The sequence below is a fragment of the Phacochoerus africanus genome, chromosome 8 (genome assembly GCF_016906955.1).
Source record: "Phacochoerus africanus isolate WHEZ1 chromosome 8, ROS_Pafr_v1, whole genome shotgun sequence".
Taxonomy (NCBI): domain Eukaryota; kingdom Metazoa; phylum Chordata; class Mammalia; order Artiodactyla; family Suidae; genus Phacochoerus; species Phacochoerus africanus.
The window spans coordinates 64,790,449-64,809,965 of NC_062551.1; the positions used below are offsets into that span (position 1 = coordinate 64,790,449).

At 61.6% G+C, this 19,517-nt stretch overlaps 2 protein-coding genes across 3 annotated transcripts in view; one reads left to right on the top strand and one right to left on the bottom strand.

The window, feature by feature from the left end:
* The window catches only part of MEGF6 (multiple EGF like domains 6), an 89,279-nt gene extending 79,873 nt beyond the window's left edge, over nt 1–9,406 (bottom strand). The window contains exons 1-3 of the mRNA XM_047791424.1: nt 9,308–9,406; nt 5,234–6,027; nt 353–487 (exon numbers count right to left, since the gene is read on the bottom strand). Of these exons, the coding sequence (XP_047647380.1) occupies nt 353–487; nt 5,234–6,027; nt 9,308–9,406 (1,028 nt within the window). The remainder of the gene's footprint in view (nt 1–352; nt 488–5,233; nt 6,028–9,307) is intronic.
* Nucleotides 9,407–15,473: 6,067 nt separating this feature from the next.
* On the top strand, nt 15,474–19,405 carry TPRG1L (tumor protein p63 regulated 1 like). Of its 2 annotated transcripts, none has more exons than XM_047791194.1 (5): nt 15,474–15,626; nt 15,859–15,950; nt 16,035–16,211; nt 17,360–17,513; nt 18,132–19,405. In XM_047791194.1, the coding sequence occupies exons 1-5, from the start codon at nt 15,555–15,557 to the stop codon at nt 18,324–18,326; spliced, it is 690 nt and encodes a 229-aa protein (XP_047647150.1). In that variant the 5' UTR covers nt 15,474–15,554; the 3' UTR covers nt 18,327–19,405. The 2 variants fall into 2 exon arrangements, with proteins under 2 accessions (XP_047647150.1, XP_047647149.1); XM_047791193.1 differs by having other exon boundaries at nt 15,475–15,770.
* Nucleotides 19,406–19,517: the final 112 nt, after the last annotated feature.

A 19,517-nucleotide genomic window follows, 5' to 3' on the forward strand; every position in this document is an offset into this window, starting at 1 on the left:
CTCCAGCCAGGACCACGGCAGGCTAGGCACCCCGCTTTCCCCTCATGTGTGGCGGGCATCCCTCCCGTAGGGTCTCCGCTGGCTCCCCCATGGTGTCCCCTCCTCCCCCTGGAAGCCCCCTCCCCCGACAAAGGCCGAGGGTGGCCGCTGAGCAGGAGCGGTCAGTCTGGGAACACCTTCAGGGCGGTGTCGGAAGCCTCCACCTCAGATGTGGGGCTTCAGTGGGGACCTGCCGGTGGCCCTGAGACTAGGAGAGCCCCTGCCAGGCCACTCCCCCCCCTTGGCGGGCAAGGCTGCTCTGGGTGCGAGCAGAGCCCCGACTCCCACACGGGACCGGGACCCAGGCACGTACCTGCGCTCGTGGCTGATGCACCAGGCCTGCTGCCCGCAGCCCGGCTTCCACACTGGCACCACACGGCTGAAGGCCCGCACGCAGGGCTGGCGGCGGCCCACCAGGGTCAGCTCCTGCTCTGCACACACGTGCGGCCTGGGACAGAGGACAGACGGTCAGCGCCCCATCACCAACACAACCCGTCCTGCGGGCTCGCCCTCAGGGGTCCAGCCACCCAGGCTCCACAGCAGGGCACTCAGCCCCATGCCCACCCCATGTCTGCAGCAGGCCTGGGCTCAAGGGCATGGGTGCCCAGGGGGAAAGAAAGGATGCACCAGGCTGTGTCTAAGCCTCCCCGTAGCTTGGACCGCGCCACACAGGGGGTCCCTACCATTGTCCCACAACACAGAGACCTCTGCTCCTCGAACAGAGGGCCGGGGGGTCCGGTCTCTGGGAACAATGATCACTCGACCTCCCATCCGCGTGGCTCTGACCCTGGATTTCTCCGGTCTAGCCCTCCCTGCCTCAGAGGTGCCCCGAGCTGGGCACAAGCACGAGATACAGGGAGGGGACACCCCTGCACCTCAGGCTCACCTAAGAGGTGAGAGGAGCCACAGCACCAGCCTTGAAGGTTGTGGAGAGCGCTCACTGAGCATGCTCAGAAAAGGCTCCCGTGAGCCATGCAGGTGAGCTTGTGGCCGCGGCCGTGGCCAGCCCAGCAGGAACAGGCCCAGGAGAAACTGCCATTTGCGAACCGAGCTCAGGCCCAAGTGAACCGCTGCAGGTGCTGCATCCTTTCTGCTCCAAATGCTCACCTCCACCTGGGCCCAGCAACCCCAAGCTCAGCTCTCCTCCCGCTGGGGGCCGCAGGGAGGGCTTAGGCCCAATGGCCTCTAAGGTCCCCAGCTGCAGGACCCAGCCTGAGCCTGAAACAGTCCCTGTGCCGTGGGCAGCCTGTGAGTGCTCTGTCATTGTCAGAGGATGGAGGTGACACACTCGGAAGGCAGGTACAAACACAGGCTCTGGAACCGACACCCCAGGCCTGGGGCCCATTTGGCAGCCTGAAGAAAGTCACTGGCCCTCTCCAAGCTGCTGCTGCAGCATCTATAAAGGGGGCAGCAGGTCCCATTGGCTCCTGGCCTGAGATCATGAGTATCCGGAACCTGGCACATTCCTGGCTCAGAGAAAGTCCCCGTCTTTCTGGGTCACAGGCCCCATACCCCCTGGGATGTCACCACCATTCCTATGGCCGACTGGCTCAGCCCGCAAGAGGCCAGCGTCAGGGTCTCGGGGAGGGGATGCCGCAGACCACAGGACCTTTCATCAGGGTAGGGCGCGGGTGGCGGCTGCCTGAGCGGCAGGGCAGCGGTCTGGCCATCGGGTCAGCAGGAGGAGAAATGCCCCACATGGAGATTGGAAGGTTGGGAGTGGCAGAAAACCCGGGGGTCGGGGGAGGTGCCCTCTCCCTGAAGGGTCCCCCTCCCGTCCCGACCCCCCTCAATCCTCCGCTGACCAGCACCATGACGACAGCGAGGCCCCACAGCAGCCTTCGGTCCCCCCTCTGCTCTGGTCACTCTCCCTGCCTGTCCCCGCCCCCAAGGCACCTGCGTGACTCTGGCCCCAGAGGAGGTCCCCGCCCCGGGGCCTCAGGGCCGCCTGGCTCCTGGACAGCAGGCTTCCCTCTGGCTGAACCGCTCTCTCCACTTCCCTGCAAACTGCCCCTGAGCCCCAGACCCGGGCGATTAAAGAGAGTTTCCGGCACCTCGAGTGAGTGAGCAGAGCTGGAGCGAGAGAGCAAGCATAGCTGGCTTTTCCATTTGGAGGGACGGACGGAGGAAGTGGGGTGGGGGCGGGAAGGCAAGAACTGAACAAAGAGCAGAGGCAGAGGCCAGAGCAGCGCTCAGTAAAGGCTCCTGCCGGCACGGTGACTCTTCAGGCCCCTCTGTTCCTGAGGCTGGACCTGTAGCCCATCTGGGGTGAAGGAAGGCACTCCCCCAGCTACAAAGGGAACAGGGCCTGGGTGGAGGAACACAGCAGGGCTCCTGGAGCCTGGGGGCCTCGACTGGAGCCGGGGCGACAGCGGCCATGAGAGGCACCGCTCCAGGGTGGGCGCCTCCTGGGCCCTGGGTGAGGGGGGAAGATGGGGGAGCCCGAGCTGTGGGGCTGCACGCACCGCCTCGTCCAGGACGGGGGGCTGGGAGCTGAGAAGCACCCCCAGCACGTCTGCTTGTACAGGCCCCGTTTGAGCAGCAAGCACTCTGAGCTCTGGGCTGGGATGAGCCCAGGTCCAGCCCTGGGGGCCCAAGATGCCGTGACTGGGACAGGTCACTGCTGGACACCTGAGTGCCCACCCCAGACAAAGGGACAATTGATTGCAGTGCCAGGCACGGGTGCGGCACCAAATGCAGGGCCCGCCACGAGGCAGGTGGCCACAGGCGTCCTCTCCCCCCGTCCCTTCCCTCCACCCCTCACAGCCTCAAGCCCAAGGGTGAGGAGAGGCTGCCTGCAAACTGCTGCAAGTCCCCTTCCACTCTCAGGCTCCCTGACTGGTGAGCAGGGACCTCCCGAATGGCCAGAGAAGCCTCAGCCTCAGCCTCGGCGAATGGGGGCCGCTCCAGCCCTCAGGGCCGGTGGGTCCACGAGTTCCGTGCAAGACAGGACATGAGCTTGGAGGGCCTGTCCCTCTCTGAGGCACCAGGCATTTGCCCAACAGAGCTGCCCAGAGAGGACCCCAGCCCCAGGAAAAGCCATGCTGTGAGTGTTGTCCCCTCCGAACCATGCAGCCTTGGGCGGAGTTGGGTGGGAGCTCCCTGTCCCCAGACACTGTTGCCTCAGCCAGACGGCAGCCTCGACCAGCCCGTGCGTGGTCAGCAGGCAGTCCGGGCCCCGGGGAGAAAGAGCAGCACCCTTCCTCAGCAGCAGAAGCTCCCGTCGGAGACATGAAGTAAGCAGTAAATAAGCGTTTGCTGGTTTGGAATCTGGACACGGAGGCCAGCAGGAACCACGTCACTCCACACGTCCACACAGGCCCCCAAACCCTCGGGGCTGCCAGTCTGCGGGGGGTGAGGGTGGCCTTAGGGCACGTCCCTCTCGGCCCCCCAGAGGCCCACCACGGAGGTTTTCAACCAGCCTGTGAAGGGAAGGGTGGCACAGGGGACGGGCCTTCCAGGACAAGGCACTTTCTGGAACCCTCGCTGCTCTTGGGAACCACCCCCCCCCGGCCCCGCGCATGCCCCTCTGGGAGGTGAGGAGCAAAGGGCCAATCCCAGCCCCTCCAGAAGCCCCCCAGCTCCTGCCTCCTTTCTCCTCAGAACAAGCTGCGGGAGGCCCGGTGGAAAGGTTTCTCCCGGGTCCCGTGGCCAAGCGCGCCCCACTCCTTCAGCCAGCAGCCCCCCAGGTGGCCACTGCAGGTCCCGGCAGGTGCCAGGTGCCCAAGACAGGACTGAGTGTGCATGCAGGTGGCAGGGAACTCAACCCCAGGGGGACATCTGAGAATGGAGTGGCTGTGCCTCTGATGAGAAAGAGGGGCACAGGCCCCCTGCGGGGTGGAAGGATCCCCAAGAGGAGGCGTGGGTGGGGCCTTGAAGGACTTAAAGGGGGGAGACCCCGGGAAGACCCACCTCCACCAGCAGCTTGGGGGCGCAAAGCTTTCCCCAGGCTGGCTAGTGGCCTCCCAGAGCTCGAGGTGAGCAAGCAGACCTCACAGAACAGCTCACTCCCCAGGGCCAGGGAAGTGCGACCAGTGGGCTCCCCAAGGGCAACGGGACGGAAGCACCCACTTAAGAGCAGAGCCCTCGGTCACCATCATCTGGTCACCATCATCTGATCCGCTGTCCGTCTGACCAGCACCCTGGGCTTCCCCAGGGGCTTGGGCCTCTGCAAGTCCTGAGCAAACCATGTGAAAAGCCAGCCGGATGAGCAGCCAAAAGCCACCACAATAATCCCTTCTGAGATCACAGCTTTCCTCGGAAAAACTAAACTCACTGAGATCGCAGCAAAGACCCACATCCAGGAGTCAGAGAGAGTCGGGACATGGGCCCCAGACCGCGCTCCTTCCAAAAGGCCACAAGGAAACCCTCCTTCTTGGAGTAAAGCAAGACCCAGGGTGAGGCCCTGGGGGCGTGGGCTTGCCCCCTCCCCAGCTGTGCTGGAGGCCTGTCCTTTCCGCCTGTACAGCCAGGTGCACCGAGCCCTCTGGGGGGGCCCTGCAGAGGAAACTCCAACCCGGCCTGGGCCCCTTGCTGCCCCCCTGCAGCCCCCCCTGCAGCCTTTCCCAGCTCTGCAGGCCCTGGCTCAGCACCCTGCCGGCAAGCTCTCCCCGGCCCCTCCTCCTCCAGAAGGGCTCACTTCGCACCAGTTTTCTTCTGAGACCAACACAAGGATCAATTTGCTGTTTAAGAGAGACCGCTAAACTGCCCGTTGGGGAATCAACTTTCAAGACTAAAGGCCTCTCTTGACCCTCTCTTCCTGCCCATTCTGGGGCTGAATTCCTTCTATCTCCCTGCCCCAAACAAGTGCAAGCAGCCTGGGTCTGCGCACAGGCCCCCAGGCCCCGGGAGACAGGCTTTGGATGGAAGGAAGGAAGTGGGCACGGGCTGCTTCCTTTCTGCCGTCTCCAAGCTCCCCCGCCAGACCTGCCCAGATTCCCTCACCTCCGCCGAGGGCAGATGCCGCCTCCCTGTGCAAACCCACGACGCGGAGTTAAGGCAGAGGAGCAGAGGAAGGGGGGCAGCAGGGTGGCCCTGCCACGGAAGCGCACCCAGACCCAAGCGCGACCCTGCTCTCCATTTCCCCCTCCCAGTTAAGGCAAAGAGCCCCCTGTTCTCGGGGCCCCGGGGGAAAGAGCCGCCAGGGCTCCGAGGCTCCGGACGTCGCGCCAGCCCTCCCGCTCCCATTACTCACATGTTGGGCTGCAGGCGGAGCCGGGCGCCGGCGCCCGCTGGCACGGCGGGGAGCAGCAGCACCAGGGCCAGGGCCACCGCTCGCCCCGCCGCCCCCGCCTCCGGAAGGAAAGGCATCTTGCCCGCGGCGCCGCGCCGGGTCCCTCCTCCGGTCCCCTGCTCACAGGCCGCCCAGGCGGGCCCTCGGAGCCGCCGCCTCCACGTGCGCCATGGCCCGGGGAGCGCACGGGGCGCAGCCACAGGTGCCGCGCGGGGTCCTGCCAAGCCCGAGGTGGCAGCAGGTGCGGAAGGTTCGGCCAGCGCGGAGTCCTGCGCGTTTGGGGGCGACCCGCCAGACACCCGCCCCTGCGCGGGGAGCCCAGTGCGCGCCGAGCCCCGCGCGGCAGAGGCCGGCCCGCCTCCGCCACGCCCCCTGCTCCGACTCCGCCCACAGCTGAACCCGGGCCCGGCCCAGACCCCGCCCACAGCCCCGACACGCCCCCGGGCCGACCCGGGCCCACAGCAGGTCCCTCCCAGACTCTCCACCCCCAGCCCGGCCCCTCCTCCGCGCCCAACACCAACCACAGCCGCAGTTGGGTCCTCACCCCCAGCTGCCCGTTCACGCACCCCGCTCCCCTCAGACTGAAAGTCCCAGGTCCCGTGCGACCCAAGTGACAAAGGGGCGGGGCACCAGAGATCACGCCCCTCCCCGTGCAAAGGCAGTCCTCCGCGACGCCGACGCCGGACTCCAGACCCCGTCATCCTACTGCGGGGGGTGCGGGGGAGGGTCTCGGTCAGGCCGGCCCTGCTGCCACCCTGCAGCACAGATGGGGACCTGAGGTCGGAGGGCAACCAGCTTCCCCGAGTCTGCAGATCTGGGACCTGAACACCGCGGTCCGACCCTGGGAACCTTCCCTTAAGCTCCTACCGGCTGCCTGTAAATCTAGAAAAAGCTCTGGACCCCGAACAGCAGACGGAGGTCCGGCAAGTCTGATGGCCCCTCAGGGGGCGTCCCAGTCAACAAACGCCAGACATTCGCTTCTCACAGTTCTGGAGCCAGCATTCAAGGGCAAGACGCTGACTGGGGATCCTGGGAGACCTCTTCCTGGCCCGCAGAGGCTGCCTCCTGCTGCGTAAGGGAGGGGGCCGCGGGTGGGCTGGGAATGGAGCAGGCCCAGCAGCTCTGGGGCCTCCTCCTCTTAGGAGGCACCGGATCTACCTGTAGGGTCAGGCTCCCCCCCCCCTTAGGACCTCCTTAAACCTTGGTCACCTCCTTAAAGGCCCATCTCCAAATACAGTCACACTGGGGGTAGGGCGTCTGAACGTGCAGGAACAATCCAGTCCACAGCAGGGTGATTCCACTGCCTTCTGAAACCCCAGGGGTTTCGGAATGATGCCCACTTGAACCTGTGTGTTCCCCAGCTCGATCTTGCCCCTGGGCCCCTGGCCAGGCCCGGGTCCTCCTGGGCTCCCCCAGGCCTGGTCTCCCAAGAGCACGCCTTAAGAGAGCCTGCGTGAGTGCCCGTGAGCATGGGCCTGCCCTGGGTTCGCGTCCCCCCCCCTCCACCACAGAGCTCCCCACCCGCTGCTCATCTTTGCACCTGACCTGACCCCCTTCAGTCCAGAGCTGCACTTGGCACTGAATGGGTGCCAGTGAGTGAGGGGTACCCTGAAATGCTCACCAGCTTCTCCAGGGACTCCCACCCGGACCCCCACCTGGGCTGAGGGGCTGCATCCCTTTCAGAACATTCTCCAGACTTGGAAGAAGAAAGAAAGAATTTGGGCAGATTCCAAGGGATAGAATGGAGGCTGCTGGGGGGGGGGTGGAGATCCAGGTTTGGCGGGGCCTAAACCACATAAAATGGGGGGCCGTCTCTAAGAAAAGTAACATAAAAATAAGCTATTTTGCTCATTTTTAAAAAAGGATGGGGAAGTTCCCACTGTGGCACAGCAGAAACGAATCTGACTAGGAACTGTGAGGTTTCTGATTCGGTCCCAGGCCTCGCTCGGTGGGTTAAGCATCTGGTGTTGTGAGCTGTGGTGTAGGTTGCAGACATGGCTCAGATCCTGTAGGCTGGCGGCTATAGCTCTGATTCGACCCCTAGCCTGGGAACCTCCATAACCTCCATAGGCTGCGGGTGCGGCCCTAAAAAAGGCAAAAAAAAAAAAAAAGACCTGTGCACACATTCCAGCCTCCCCCCAGTTTGGAAACGCAGAAACAGTATTAGCAGCCTCACAGTTATCAACCTCCACCCAGCCCGCTGTCCCCAGCAACAAGTTCATCCTTCAGGTGGGTGATCCTAAAGCAGGTGACAGGTAGGCAGGCAGAACTAGGGTGACAGGCCCCCCTGCCACACCCCCCCATGCCTGAGAGGGCTCAGGCTCGGGTGAGGACAAATGCCCCACAGCACAGAGGTCACCTCTCCAAGCAAAACCTCCCTCGAACACACCCCGGCCCAGGAGAAGTGTCTGCTGCCCCTCATGGTCCCCTGGCACCCCCACCTGCTCCTCCCCAGCCTGAGCCCTGGGATATGGGATCTATCAAGCATCTGACCTTTTTTTTTTTTTCCTGGTCTTTTTGCCTTTTCTAGGGCTGCTCCTGCGGCATATAGAGGTTCCCAGGCTAGGGGTCAAATCAGAGCTTCAGCTGCCGGCCTACGCCAGAGCCACGGCAACACGGGATCTGAGCCGCGTCTGCAACCTACACCACAGCTCACGGCAACACCAGATCCTTAACCCACTGAGCAAGGCCGGGAATTGAACCTACAACCTCATGGTTCCTAGTCGGATTTGTTAACCACTGAGCCATGACAGGAACTCCCCAGGCATCTGACCTTTAAATTCTAGTGTGTTCTGCACAAGCAACCACCATGCCACAGGAGGGGGTGCTTAGATTTTACATTTGTCACAAGTAACAAAACAATGTATTTGTCTTTAATACACCTTTATAAGTGGATTTAACTCAAACAACTTTTTTTCTTTGGCCAAGCCCACAGCATGTAGAAGCCCCCAGGGGAAGTCCTGAGTCTACACCAGATGCTCTGCCAGCTGGACGGGGAGGCCTCAGGCTCTGGTTCTGGACTCCATCTCTAAAACTCCTGACTTGACCCTAAAGAGAAACTGACATCAAAGGAGCCGTCCACGCAGACATGGCACGCGGCGGAGAGGGGTGGGTGGACGGAGATTCCAGAGCAGATGCGGGGGTTGGGTCCCCTCTGCTGACCTGCTGTGCGACCCTGGATGAGGCCAAGTGCCTCTCTGTGCCTCCGTCCGTGGGGTGAACCCGGGAGAGCAGAGCGTCACCCCTGAAGCCAGTTCCCCCCATGCCCCTGATCCGATGTGCTGGTTAGGCTGGTCAGCAAGTGCAACTCCTGCTCAGGGACGGACAGGCCTGGCCCGTGCCCCCTGCAGCCCTCCCTCCCTTCCCTGGGGGCAGCACCAAGAAGGGGTTACAGACCCTGCCCGCCCTGAGAGCAGAAAACACCCCCTCTTGTGCCCCTGCCAGGTGCTGGGTACTGCAGCGTATGGGGTGGAACTGTCTCCCAAAAGTTGTCTTTCTAAGTCCCAGCTGCCACCCACCCCCCCACCGCCTCGGGACCTGCGATGCGACCAGAGTTGCAAAAAGGGTCTCTGCAGACATCGCAAAGCTAAGGATGTGGGGGTGAAGTCGCCCCGGACTTGGGGTGGGCCTCTACCCAACAGCAGGTGTCTTGACAAGAGGAAAAGATTTGAGACACATGGAGACACGGGAGCAGCCATGTGGCCACAGAGGCAGGAAGGGAGGGAAGTGCCCATAGCCAAGGGCTGCCGGAGACTGGCCGTGATCTCACTGGCAGCAGGGAGAGAAGCCGGGACAGAGGACAGATGCTCCCCGGAGCCCTGGAGGGAGCCCGCCTGCCCACAATGTCATCCCAGGCTTCCGGCCTCCAGAACTGGAAAGAGCAGGCTTCTGTGGGTCCAACCACCCCGCCCGTGGGCATTTCTCAGCAGGTACAGGACACTTGGACGAGTTGTGACACGGTGGACCAGTGCCAGCCTGCTGGGCCCAGAGAGGAGGTGGATGTGCATGGGGTGGGGGGGCAGAGGGCCCTCCCACCCGGCGTCTCAGCAGCATCACCCTCAGGACAGAAAGAGGTCCCCCCAGAAGTCGAGTCTGGGAGCCGCGTAGGGCTTTGCTGCTGGACACACTTTCCATGGTGCCGCCCTTGTGTTTCTTGGAAACAAGGCAACATGCGTCCCCCGTCTTGCACCCTTGACTGCCATGCTGACCTGAACCAGGACAGACACCCCCCATCCCAGGCAATGTCCTCTCCAAAGCCCCCTGGCCACAAACCCAATCTGATGTCCCCTGGCGTCCCCTTGAAACTGCTCACCCAAGAGAAGTACTTCCAGGTGGCCAGACCTTCCCCCAGTCCCACCGTTTCACTGGGACTGCGGCTCCCGCTGGCGGTGACAGGGCACTGGGGGCACCTGGGCCCAGTGAGGTGGGCGGCACATGGGGGCAGAAAGAGACCGTCGGGTCCAGGGCAGAGTGTGACGGGAGTTACCATGGGAACAGCTCAGCCTTGCATCCCTCATCCCCATAGCCTGCTCTTGTTCCTTAAAGCCCGGAGGTCTGGAAGCTCTTCTCCCAAGGCCCCCACCCCCACCGTCTGCTGGGAGGGGGGTTTCTTTGTCAAAAGAGACCCACCAAAGTCAAAAGTCAGGGTGGTCTCTACGTTACACCACATGCCTGTTCTCAGATGGTCCCTGAGGACACCACAGCCACCAAGTGCTGTCCTGGGATGGCTGAGTCCCCGGCTGGCTCCCTGTGGGAGGGAGAGGCTGCGCCCAGAAGGCAGCCGTCCTCTGCGAGGTGAGTCTGGAAGGTGAATAGTCTCTCGGCTCTGCACCCCGAGCCCCCGCATCTCTGAGGTCCCGCCCTTGGGGCTCCCTTTGGCTGGTGCCTGGCGCCTGGCTCCTCCATCCCTCACTCCATCAGAGGCAGATGTCAAGGTGGGATCCGTGGATCTGGTAAAACGCTCACCCACAGCCTCTGGAAATTGAAAAGAACTCAGCTTCTCCGCTGGGACCTCACATCCTCCTGCCTGCCCTGCAGTTAGCGAAGATAATCTTTGTCTCGCCCTTAAATGCGCCCTCTCCCCGCAGGTGCTCCCCCGCAAGCTGCTCCGCGCTCCGGTTTGAAGGCCCGTGTGGACGATTCTGCCACCTGGTGGTGAGAACTGGAGCAGCCTTTCAAAAGCCCCAGGAAAGAAGCACTGCAACTCAGGGGGTCCCAGCTCAGGGGCCGCCACAGCTGGACCTGCAGAAGCCAGGTTCCCTTCACCACAACGTGCGTGCGGGGAGAGCGCCAAGGACCACCTGCGCCCCCTCAGCGTTTGCACGTGTACCCCATCTCTTTCAGGGAGAACTGTGCCCCCCAAGGCACGCCCTTGATTGAGAATCTATGAACATAGCCTTGTTTGGTGGCGGGGTCTTTGCAGATGTCACAGGGTTGAGATAAGGGCCTCAGGTGGGCCCGAAACCCACCTGAAAGAGGAGAGAGGGTCAGAGAGAGAGGACGGCCTCGTGAAGACAGAGGCAGGTTGGGATAATGTGGCCCCAAGCCCAGGACCACGAGGCTGCCGGCAGCGCAGGAGGCTGAGGGAGGCAGGAGAAGGTCTCCCCTGCAGGTCTCAGGGGAGTGCAGCCCTGCGCATGCCTTGACCTGGCCCTTAGGCCTCCAGAGGCGAGGATAGATTCCTGATGTTTGAGCCTCCGTGTCTGCGGTGCTTTGGGATGGCGGCCGGGGAGACAGTAAGACACCCAGTGCTGTTCGCCATCAAGCAGACCCTCCTGCTCCCTCTGCCAACTGTGAGCTGCAGGTCTGCAGGCCACCAGCCCCCCACATCCCCAAAGGGCTCAGGCCCTGGGTCAGCATCCTGCAACCTCAGGGCCCGTCCGTCTGACTGGTCCTGGACCTGCTCACCCAGAGTCCTGCACCACACCCCGGGCACTCAGCCCTAAGAGCAGCTCGGTCCTCGTCGCTATGCAGAACGTGCTTGCTCTGTGACTCCTCTGAGTCCAGCACCCACGCATGGCATCCAGACATCCAGGCCGCCCTCTCCCTCCCTGCATCCTGTTGGCTCAAAAACCAGCTGCATACACGGAGGGCAGCGAGAGACCCAGAGGAAAAGGTGGTGCTCCAGGTGGGCAGGGGGCAGGCTGATGAGCAGGGAACTTGCTCCCCAGGACGGTCTTGTACCTGCCCACCGGACCTTAAAAGGTCATGCTCAGCCCCTGGCGGGCTCAGCCACGTGACCGTCCAGGTGGCCTCAATGACACCTCACTCCGAGAACAGCTCCCATCCAGGGCAGGTGGGCAGGACGGGCCCTGTGGGAGGCTCCAATGAAGGGATGTTTCCACACTGAGGTCTGGGCCGTCCCTGGCTTATCCACGCATTAGCTTGGATGTGGGGCTGACCAGAATGACCTGTTTGTGGCCAATGAAACATACATGGTCCATCTGCTTTAGTTATTGGAGAAAAGGGCACAGTGACCAGAAGAATGTCCACATTCAGAGTTCCCGTCGTGGCACAGTGGTTAACGAATCCGACTAGGAACCATGAGGTTGCGGGTTCGGTCCCTGCCCTTGCTCAGTGGATTAACGATCCGGTGTTGCCGTGAGCTGTGGTGTAGGTTGCAGACGTGGCTCGGATCCTGCGTTGCTGTGGCTCTGGCGTAGGCTGGTGGCTACAGCTCCGATTAGACCCCTAGCCTGGGAACCTCCATATTCCGCGGGAGTGGCTCAAGAAATGGCAAAAAGAAAAAAAGAAAAAAAAAAGAATGTCCACATTCAAGACGCCTCCCTTCCTGGGACGCCGGCACTGGGGCACCTTCCGGAATCAGACCCGCTTCCCAGGAGCCACGGCCGGTCTGACTCTGCGCACGTGCTGCTCTGGTCTTTCGAAGCCCGGAAGGATGGCTTCCCTGACTTGCCTGATGGTCTTTGCTCTGACAGACATAGAACCAAGCTGAAAACCCTGCTTCTTAGGAGCAGTTCCACTGTCACCTGAGAGGCTGTTTCCTGGGCCACAGTCCTCAGTTGGGCTCAAATACAACTCTTTTGTATTCCTATTACATACCGTTTTTTTTGTTTGTTTGTTTGTCTTTTTGCCTTTTCTAGGGCCACAGCCATGGCATGTGGAGGTTCCCAGGCTAGGGGTCGAATTGGAGCTGTAGCCGCCAGCCTACACCACAGCCACAGCAATGCGGGATCTGAGCCACATCTGCGACCCACACCACAGCGCACGGCAATGCCAGATCCTTAACCCACTAAGCAAGGCCAGGGATTGAACCTGCAACCTCATGGTTCCTAGTTGGATTCGATAACCACTGAGCCAAGACGGGAATTCCTGTTTCACACAGTTTCTTGTCTTTGTAAATGGTCTGCCTGGGTCCAGCCGGCGGTCACATCCTCTCAGAGACCTCCCCCAGCTCCTGCCCCCTGTCCATGGTCCCTGCCAGCGTGGCTGCTATCTCTGCCAGACCAGGAACTGGATCCAAAGTGCACCTGGCTGGCCACACTGGGAGACACTCCTGCACACGGCGTGCCCAGCAGGAGGAAGGGCCCTGGCTGCCTTTCCTGGGGGCCCTGCTCAGGCTTGTGCGAGCAACCTTGAGGTGGGGAGGACCAAGCTGGCTCGCGGGTCCCCAGGGTCGCCCCCGCGTCCATGCTGACACTCTGGACATTGCTTCTCTGTAACTAACAGTCCTTTGTTGCTGACCCAGGGCCTCCGCCTGTCTTCTGCCAGCGTCCCTGAAACCGTGGCAGGCTAGCCTCTTGGCTCATGAGTGGAGCGACACCTCTGACCCCTTGCGGTGCTTGGCGGAAACTCCCGCCCAGGAGCCTGGCCTCCACTCCCCCCATGCCTTTGACCACAGCCACCCAGCAAGCCCCCAGTCTAGACCAGTCCACCTACTGGTCTCTCCCTCTCCCGCCAGCTGCCGTGTGGAAGGCTCCACTGCGGACCTGCCTGAGGCCTCCTGGTAGCCCTGTGGTCCCTCCCTGCTCATTGCTGCTCTTCCAAACCAACTAAACACAAACCCCCGGGTCCAAACCCCCCACCTCCACTGAAGAAAGCAGGTGTCCCAGAACTCCTCAGTGCCCCCCCTCCGCCACACCCCCACACTCACTTCGGCTCTCTCCACCCATCCCTGAGCTAACCCTGACCCCTGGGCTCCAGGATCTGGTCCCCCGCTTCCTCCAGGAGCGGGAGTCAGTCATCGGGCCCTTGTCCCTTTTCTCCAGCCTCACTCCCATCCCCCACTCCACAGACACCCACAGAGCCCCCAGGGCCAGGGGCACTGAGAGCCAGGTCAGGTGGCCACTCTAGAGGCACCTGTGAGCTCATGTGCGCCTCACACAGCCTGGGAGCCAGGTTTCAGCATTCCTGCTCCCCAGACGTGGAAAGGGGAGCAGGAGGCCAGCTGGGTTCAGTGTCAGCACAGCCACGTACAGACGAGCGGGAGCTCAGCCCCAGAGCAGGCTGGGCCCCTGGGGGCAGGCCGGCCCAGGAAAATGACCGCTGCCTGTGCCCTCCCTCAGAGGGCGTCCTGAAAAGGAAGGCCGGCCACTGTGGAATGGCTCACAGACCAGGAGGGCACCTGAGTCCGCATAAGCCAGGAGGCCTTGGCTGCTTGGTGTGGCCGCGGCAGCTGTGTGGCCTCAGGTTCCCCACCAGAACCCTTCAAACCTGTCCCTTCGTCGGTGGCACACACTCAAGAGCACATACACAAGAACCCTGGGCTCTGTGATAGTCACAGCTCTAGGAAAGGGTTATAACCCCCAAAGCACAGCCACGTGGAAGGAGCTCACTCCTGGAAATCTAACAGACACATGCACACATACACATACACACACACACACACACACACACAACCCGGCACACACGGTAATTACACACAGAACACACATGCACGGAGCGGACCATGACATGAAACAGCCAAGAAGCAGCAGTGAGTGGTAGTTAATGACAACATCTCCAGCGGAGCGCGGTCTGAACTGAGCATTGGAGGATGGATACAGCATGGGGCCAAGAAGCCCTTTGGGGTGGCAGGACTAGAGGGGCTGGGAAGCCGACTCCATCATCACAGGTGCTGACACTTGAGACGCGCTATACACTGTCACAGATGCACAGCCCTGGGGTTTCCCTGAGACGGGCAAGGAGGATGAGATGCCAAGACGGGGGAGCTGAGGACCCTGGCAGGGATGGCAGATGCCCAGGGTCATGCTAGCTGCAGGGAAGGTCACTCAGGGCAAGAATAGATCCAACTCTAGCACCCAGAAGACAAGTGCAAGGGCGGCCACAGTGAATCCAGGCTCTGCCCTTGACGAGGTGACCAGGCCGTGTGCCTCAGTGCCCCTTTTGGAAGGGGCTCTGCTTCCTAGGTGGGGTGCGTATTCCTGCACCTGGCATAGCGCTGGGCCCGTGTCTCTGCTGCTGCATCCATGTACCCGCGGTCAGAAAGGCGGAGGCGCGCAGCAAAATGCTCTGCCCCTCGGGCCGCTCCTTCAGTCCCCTAAACGGGCGCTGCCCTTGCGAAGGCGGACAGCACCACGCACGAGGATCTAGTCCAGGGGGTGGTCACTCTGGGCGGGGGGCGCATTCAGAGAGGTGGTCATCCACTGTGGGGGTTGCGTCCAGGGGTCGGTCACCCTCAGCGTGAGTGGGGGCGGGTCCAGGAAGCGGTCACCCATGGCGGGGGCGCGTCCAGAGAGTTCGTCAGTTCTGGTGGGGGACACGTCCAGGGGGCTGTCACTCTGGGCAGGCCCTGGGGTCCCTTGCCGCATGTCCGCTGCACTTCAGCCAAAATTGAACAGAGTGGCGTGGACGCCGGGCCGGAGGTCGGGGACTCAGGACGTCCCCCGCCGCCCGCCGCGCCGGGAGGGACGGGCAACAGGGTTTCCTGGGGTAGCAACGCCAGTCTCCTGACGGCCCCTCCCCGCTAAACCTCCGCGTTGCCTTGGCAACCGGCCTCGGCCCCGCCCTTCCCCCGCCCCCACGCGTAAACAGGAAGTGGGCGTGCGCGCGGCATGCACTTCCTGCGCGGCGAGGGGCGCGAGCGATTGTGAAAGGCGGCTGGCGGGACCAATCGCGAGAGACAGCTGAGGAAGAGCCAATCGCGAAGGCCTGCGGGGGCAGGGCCCGAGGCAGGACTGGTCAGGCGGAGCCAATCGCGGCGCAGCATCTCGAGGGGCGGGCCCGGGGCGGGGCCCGGAGCCGGGCGGGGGAGGGGGAGGAGGTGGCGCTGACGGCTGCTGCGTCGGGTCCTGTCCCGGGTAGCTCGGCGGCGGGCGCAGCGATGCTGCAACTGCGGGACTCGGTGGACTCGGCAGGCACGAGCCCCACCGCGCTGCTGGCGGCCGGCGAGGAGGTCGGGCCGGGCGGTGGCGGCAGTGGCGGCGGCGGCGGTGGCGGGCGGCCGGGGGTGGGTACGCCGCTGCGACAGACGCTGTGGCCGCTCAGCATCCACGATCCCACGCGTCGCGCCCGCGTCAAGGAGTACTTCGTATTCCGGGTGAGGCGGGGGCGGGCGGGGCCCGGGGCCGAGGCGAGCGGGGCCGGGGCCGGGCGGGCTGACCTCTGACCTTCGCCCCCACCCGCAGCCCGGTACCATCGAGCAGGCGGTGGAGGAGATCCGCGTGGTCGTCCGGCCGGTGGAGGACGGCGACATCCAGGGGGTGTGGCTGCTGACCGAGTAAGGGGGCGCGCGCTGGGGAGGGAGGGAGGGGCCCGGGACCCGTGCGCCAAGAGGCGCCGAGGTGACCGCTGCCGCCCGCAGGGTCGATCATTGGAACAACGAGAAGGAGAGGCTGGTGCTCATCACCGACCAGTCGCTGCTCATCTGCAAGTACGACTTCATCAGCCTGCAGTGCCAGCAGGTGGTCAGGGTAGCCCTGAGCGCGGTGGACACCATTTCCTACGGAGAATTCCAGTTTCCGCCGAAATCGCTCAACAAGTAAGCCCGGCACCAGGGCTCCTAGTCAGCCCTGGGAAAACCAGCCCCCCGTGGAGGTCTTGTGTCTGCCGTGATTGCGGAAACATAAAAGCCTCTGCTTCAAAACCAATAGAGCTGCTCAGAACAGAGACAAACGATTTTTGCACATTAGGAGGAATCCTGGCCAAGGGACAGCTACTAGGCTTGTAGAAGGTGAATTGGGAGTTCTCATCGTGGCCCAGCAGAAACGAATCCGACTAGGAACCAGGAGGTTGTGGGTTCGATCCCTGGCCTCGCTCAGTGGGTTCAGGATCCAGCGTTGTGTGAGCTGTCGTGTAGGTCGCAGACGAGGCTTGGATCTGGCGTTGCTGTGGCTCCAGCGTAGGCCGGCAGCAACAGCTCCAATTCGACCCCTAGCCAGGGAACCTACATATGCTGCGGGTGCAGCCCTAAAAAAGGACAAAAGACGAAAGACCAAAAAAAAAAAATGAATTTGAGGTATGCTGACCTAGACCTCATGTGAACATCACCAGATAAGAGTCAAATTCAGCATTTTATCTCTGGTCAGAAAAGGACTGTATCTGTCACATCAAGTCCTGCTTTGGTTACCTTTTAAAGGAAAAAGCCACCAGTTTAATTTACAGAGGTTACGAAAGGTTAAATGTGGAAACCTTTAATGGCCAACTTTCAAGAGCTGATTTTCATATCTTAGGGGAGTTTTCTGAAGCATGAGGAACTGAGACGTTAGTAAACTCAATTGCATTAAACAGTAGATGTTAGAGTTTTGAGGCAGAGATTTAGATAGGGAATTCAGGAAGCTGAGCTAAAATTTTTAAACAACAGCAAGACGGTCAGAAAAAGGGACTTAAAGTAATAAAACTATCACTTGTTTAGTCAGCCCACTACCTGTTCAACTTTGTTGTGTAGGTATTAACTTCAGTTTAGCTGGGACAGTGGGGTCAGCTGGTGATGGGTAAAAATGCTGGATGCTTTCGTTACTGGACACGCCATCCCTGCCCAAGCCCAGGGGTCCTGCTCTGTTGGGAAATGTCACAGTCTCATCTTTGCTGGTGGCACAGCCTTCTACTCTCATGCCCATGACGAAGCAGGTGTGGTGGGGGCTCCGTGGCCTGTCGTGTGAAGCCTGATCTCTTTCTCTGACTTGGCAGGCGAGAAGGTGTTGGGGTTCGCATCCAGTGGGACAAGCAGAGCCGGCCTTCCTTCATAAGCAGATGGAACCCCTGGTCCACCAGCGTGCCCTACACCACGTTCACGGAGCACCCGATGGCCGGTGTGGATGAGAAGACGGCCTCTCTGTGCCAGGTAAGACGGCAGGGGGCAGCAGTGGCACCGCCCAGTGCTAACAGGAACCTCTAGGCCTGCTCAGGATGGTGGCCACGTGTGGCTGTTGAACATCTGAACTGTGGCTAAACTGAGAAAAAAACTTTGTTTAAAAACTGTAGTCAACTTATGTTTAAATTGCCCTGTGTGGTTAATAGCTGCTGGTCATGGAGCTGCATGATGGTCCCTTTGTGGCTGCGATTGTCCTGGAGAAGGGCCCAGAATTGGGGTCACGGCAGCGGACCCTGTGTGGCTGGTCCCAGAGCTGGTAGTTTAGGCTCCACAGGAGAGGAGGCCCTGGGGTGGCGAGAGCTGGATCCAGGACTGGCAGCACTCGCAGACTGTGTCCCTGGCCTGAGTGGGTGGCAGGAGGGTGCGTCAGGTCACTGGGGCAAAGCCCCTCAGACCAGCAGAGCGAGTCCGTGAGTCCGGCCGTCACCAGTGAGCGCAGAGGTGAGATCTGGTATTTCTAGAGCACCACGCTGAGGAGGCGGGCCGCCGGGCCGTGGCTGGGAAGGCAGCTGGCCTGGGGCTGGGATGCAAACATGGGCTCCGCCTCACCTGTGTCCTCCGATCCGGCTCCATCTTTTCTCTTTACAGCTGGAAGACTTCAAAGCACTGTTAATCCAGGCCATCAAAAAGGCCCAGAAGGAGAGCCCTTGGCCGGGCCAGGCCGGGGGCGTGCTGGTCCTGGAGCGCCCGCTCCTCATCGAGACCTACGTGGGGCTCATGTCCTTCATTAGCAACGAGGCCAAGCTGGGCTACTCCATGACCAGAGGCAGAATCGGCTTCTAGACACCGGGCTGATGGGACTGGGGAGGGCGCGGTCCGGCCTGCGGCTGCTCCCATGCCCCTCACCCCTCGGGTCTGGGCGCGGTTGGCGTGACGAGTGAATGGTATTCCTGGGCCTCGGGTAACATGAGCTGCAGACATCGCAGAAGGAATCGAGCTGTCACCTCCTGGCCCGTATCCGTTTCCTAGAACCGGTTTGCTCCGTTGTTGCGTTGCTCCTGCCCTCTCCACCCGGCTTCCCGTGGTCCCTCCCGCCCCCGCCCCAGCGCATTAATAATAAACGCTGTGATTCCCCTCGAAAGTCCCAGGCAGCAGCAGCGGCAGCCGTGCAGAGCGCTGCGTCCAGGGGCTGCCTGAGCCCCAGTGCCTGTATTGCAAGTATGTTTACAGCTGGTGTCAGATTTTGTATTTGGAGATTTCATCCATCTTCTTAAAGCTGATATGAAAGAAGCCAGCACGGCGGGCTCCATAAGAGACCGTCTGCGGTGGCAGCTCCTGAAGAACATTTGTTTTTGCGTAAATGTTTGACCTAAAGTTGTGCTTTTCTTAAAATCAATCCACACTGTTAATACGTAAGGCATCTTTCCCACACCCAAAAAGCTTCGCAGAACGTGAGTAGTTTGCAGAAGTCACGTTGCTGAGTTCTTTGCACACGGTTTTGACAGCTTCGTGTAAGTTTGTGCTGTCACGTTTGTATCTTGAGAGGGAATCACTCGCTTTGCTTTTAAAGAACACCTTCAAAGCGGAAGCCACTGAGACCGCTGCCTCAGCTCCCGCTGCGACGCGGACACGAGCCCATGGTCAGCTCGCCACCCCTGCCCAGCCATGGCTGAGCGGCCTGACCAGACTGTGGGTTGATGGTTTGAGGACTGGCTCCCGGCTGCTTCGGCCTCACCCGTGACTGGTGGAGCTGTGGTCAGTGGGGCTGTGACCCGTCCAGATGAGAGGCTGTCCCTCGGCCCCGCCTGGGTCCTGAGCCTTGGCTTTGGTCTCACAGTGAAGATGTTTAGGAGCAAGTGGGTGGTGTTCCTTTTCTAGTCATTAAAATGGGGCAGCGATCAAGGAAGCTGCCAGTTAAATGAGACGGGCGTGAGCTCATCTGCACGGGTCCTGAACCCTTGTCCGCTTGCTGTGGGCACTGTGAGGCTTCCACGTGACCGCCTGGCACAACTCGTCCTGGGCACCAGGGAGCAG

What these genes read in the sequence shown, in the direction of transcription:
- TPRG1L (XM_047791193.1), top strand. Translation starts at nt 15,555, where the DNA reads ATGCTGCAACTGCGGGACTCGGTGGACTCGGCAGGCACGAGCCCCACC. An exon ending in AGGAGTACTTCGTATTCCGG is followed by an intron (nt 15,771 to 15,858) that starts GTGAGGCGGGGG and finishes CCCCACCCGCAG; the next exon opens with CCCGGTACCATCGAGCAGGC. An exon ending in AGACGGCCTCTCTGTGCCAG is followed by an intron (nt 17,514 to 18,131) that starts GTAAGACGGCAG and finishes TTCTCTTTACAG; the next exon opens with CTGGAAGACTTCAAAGCACT.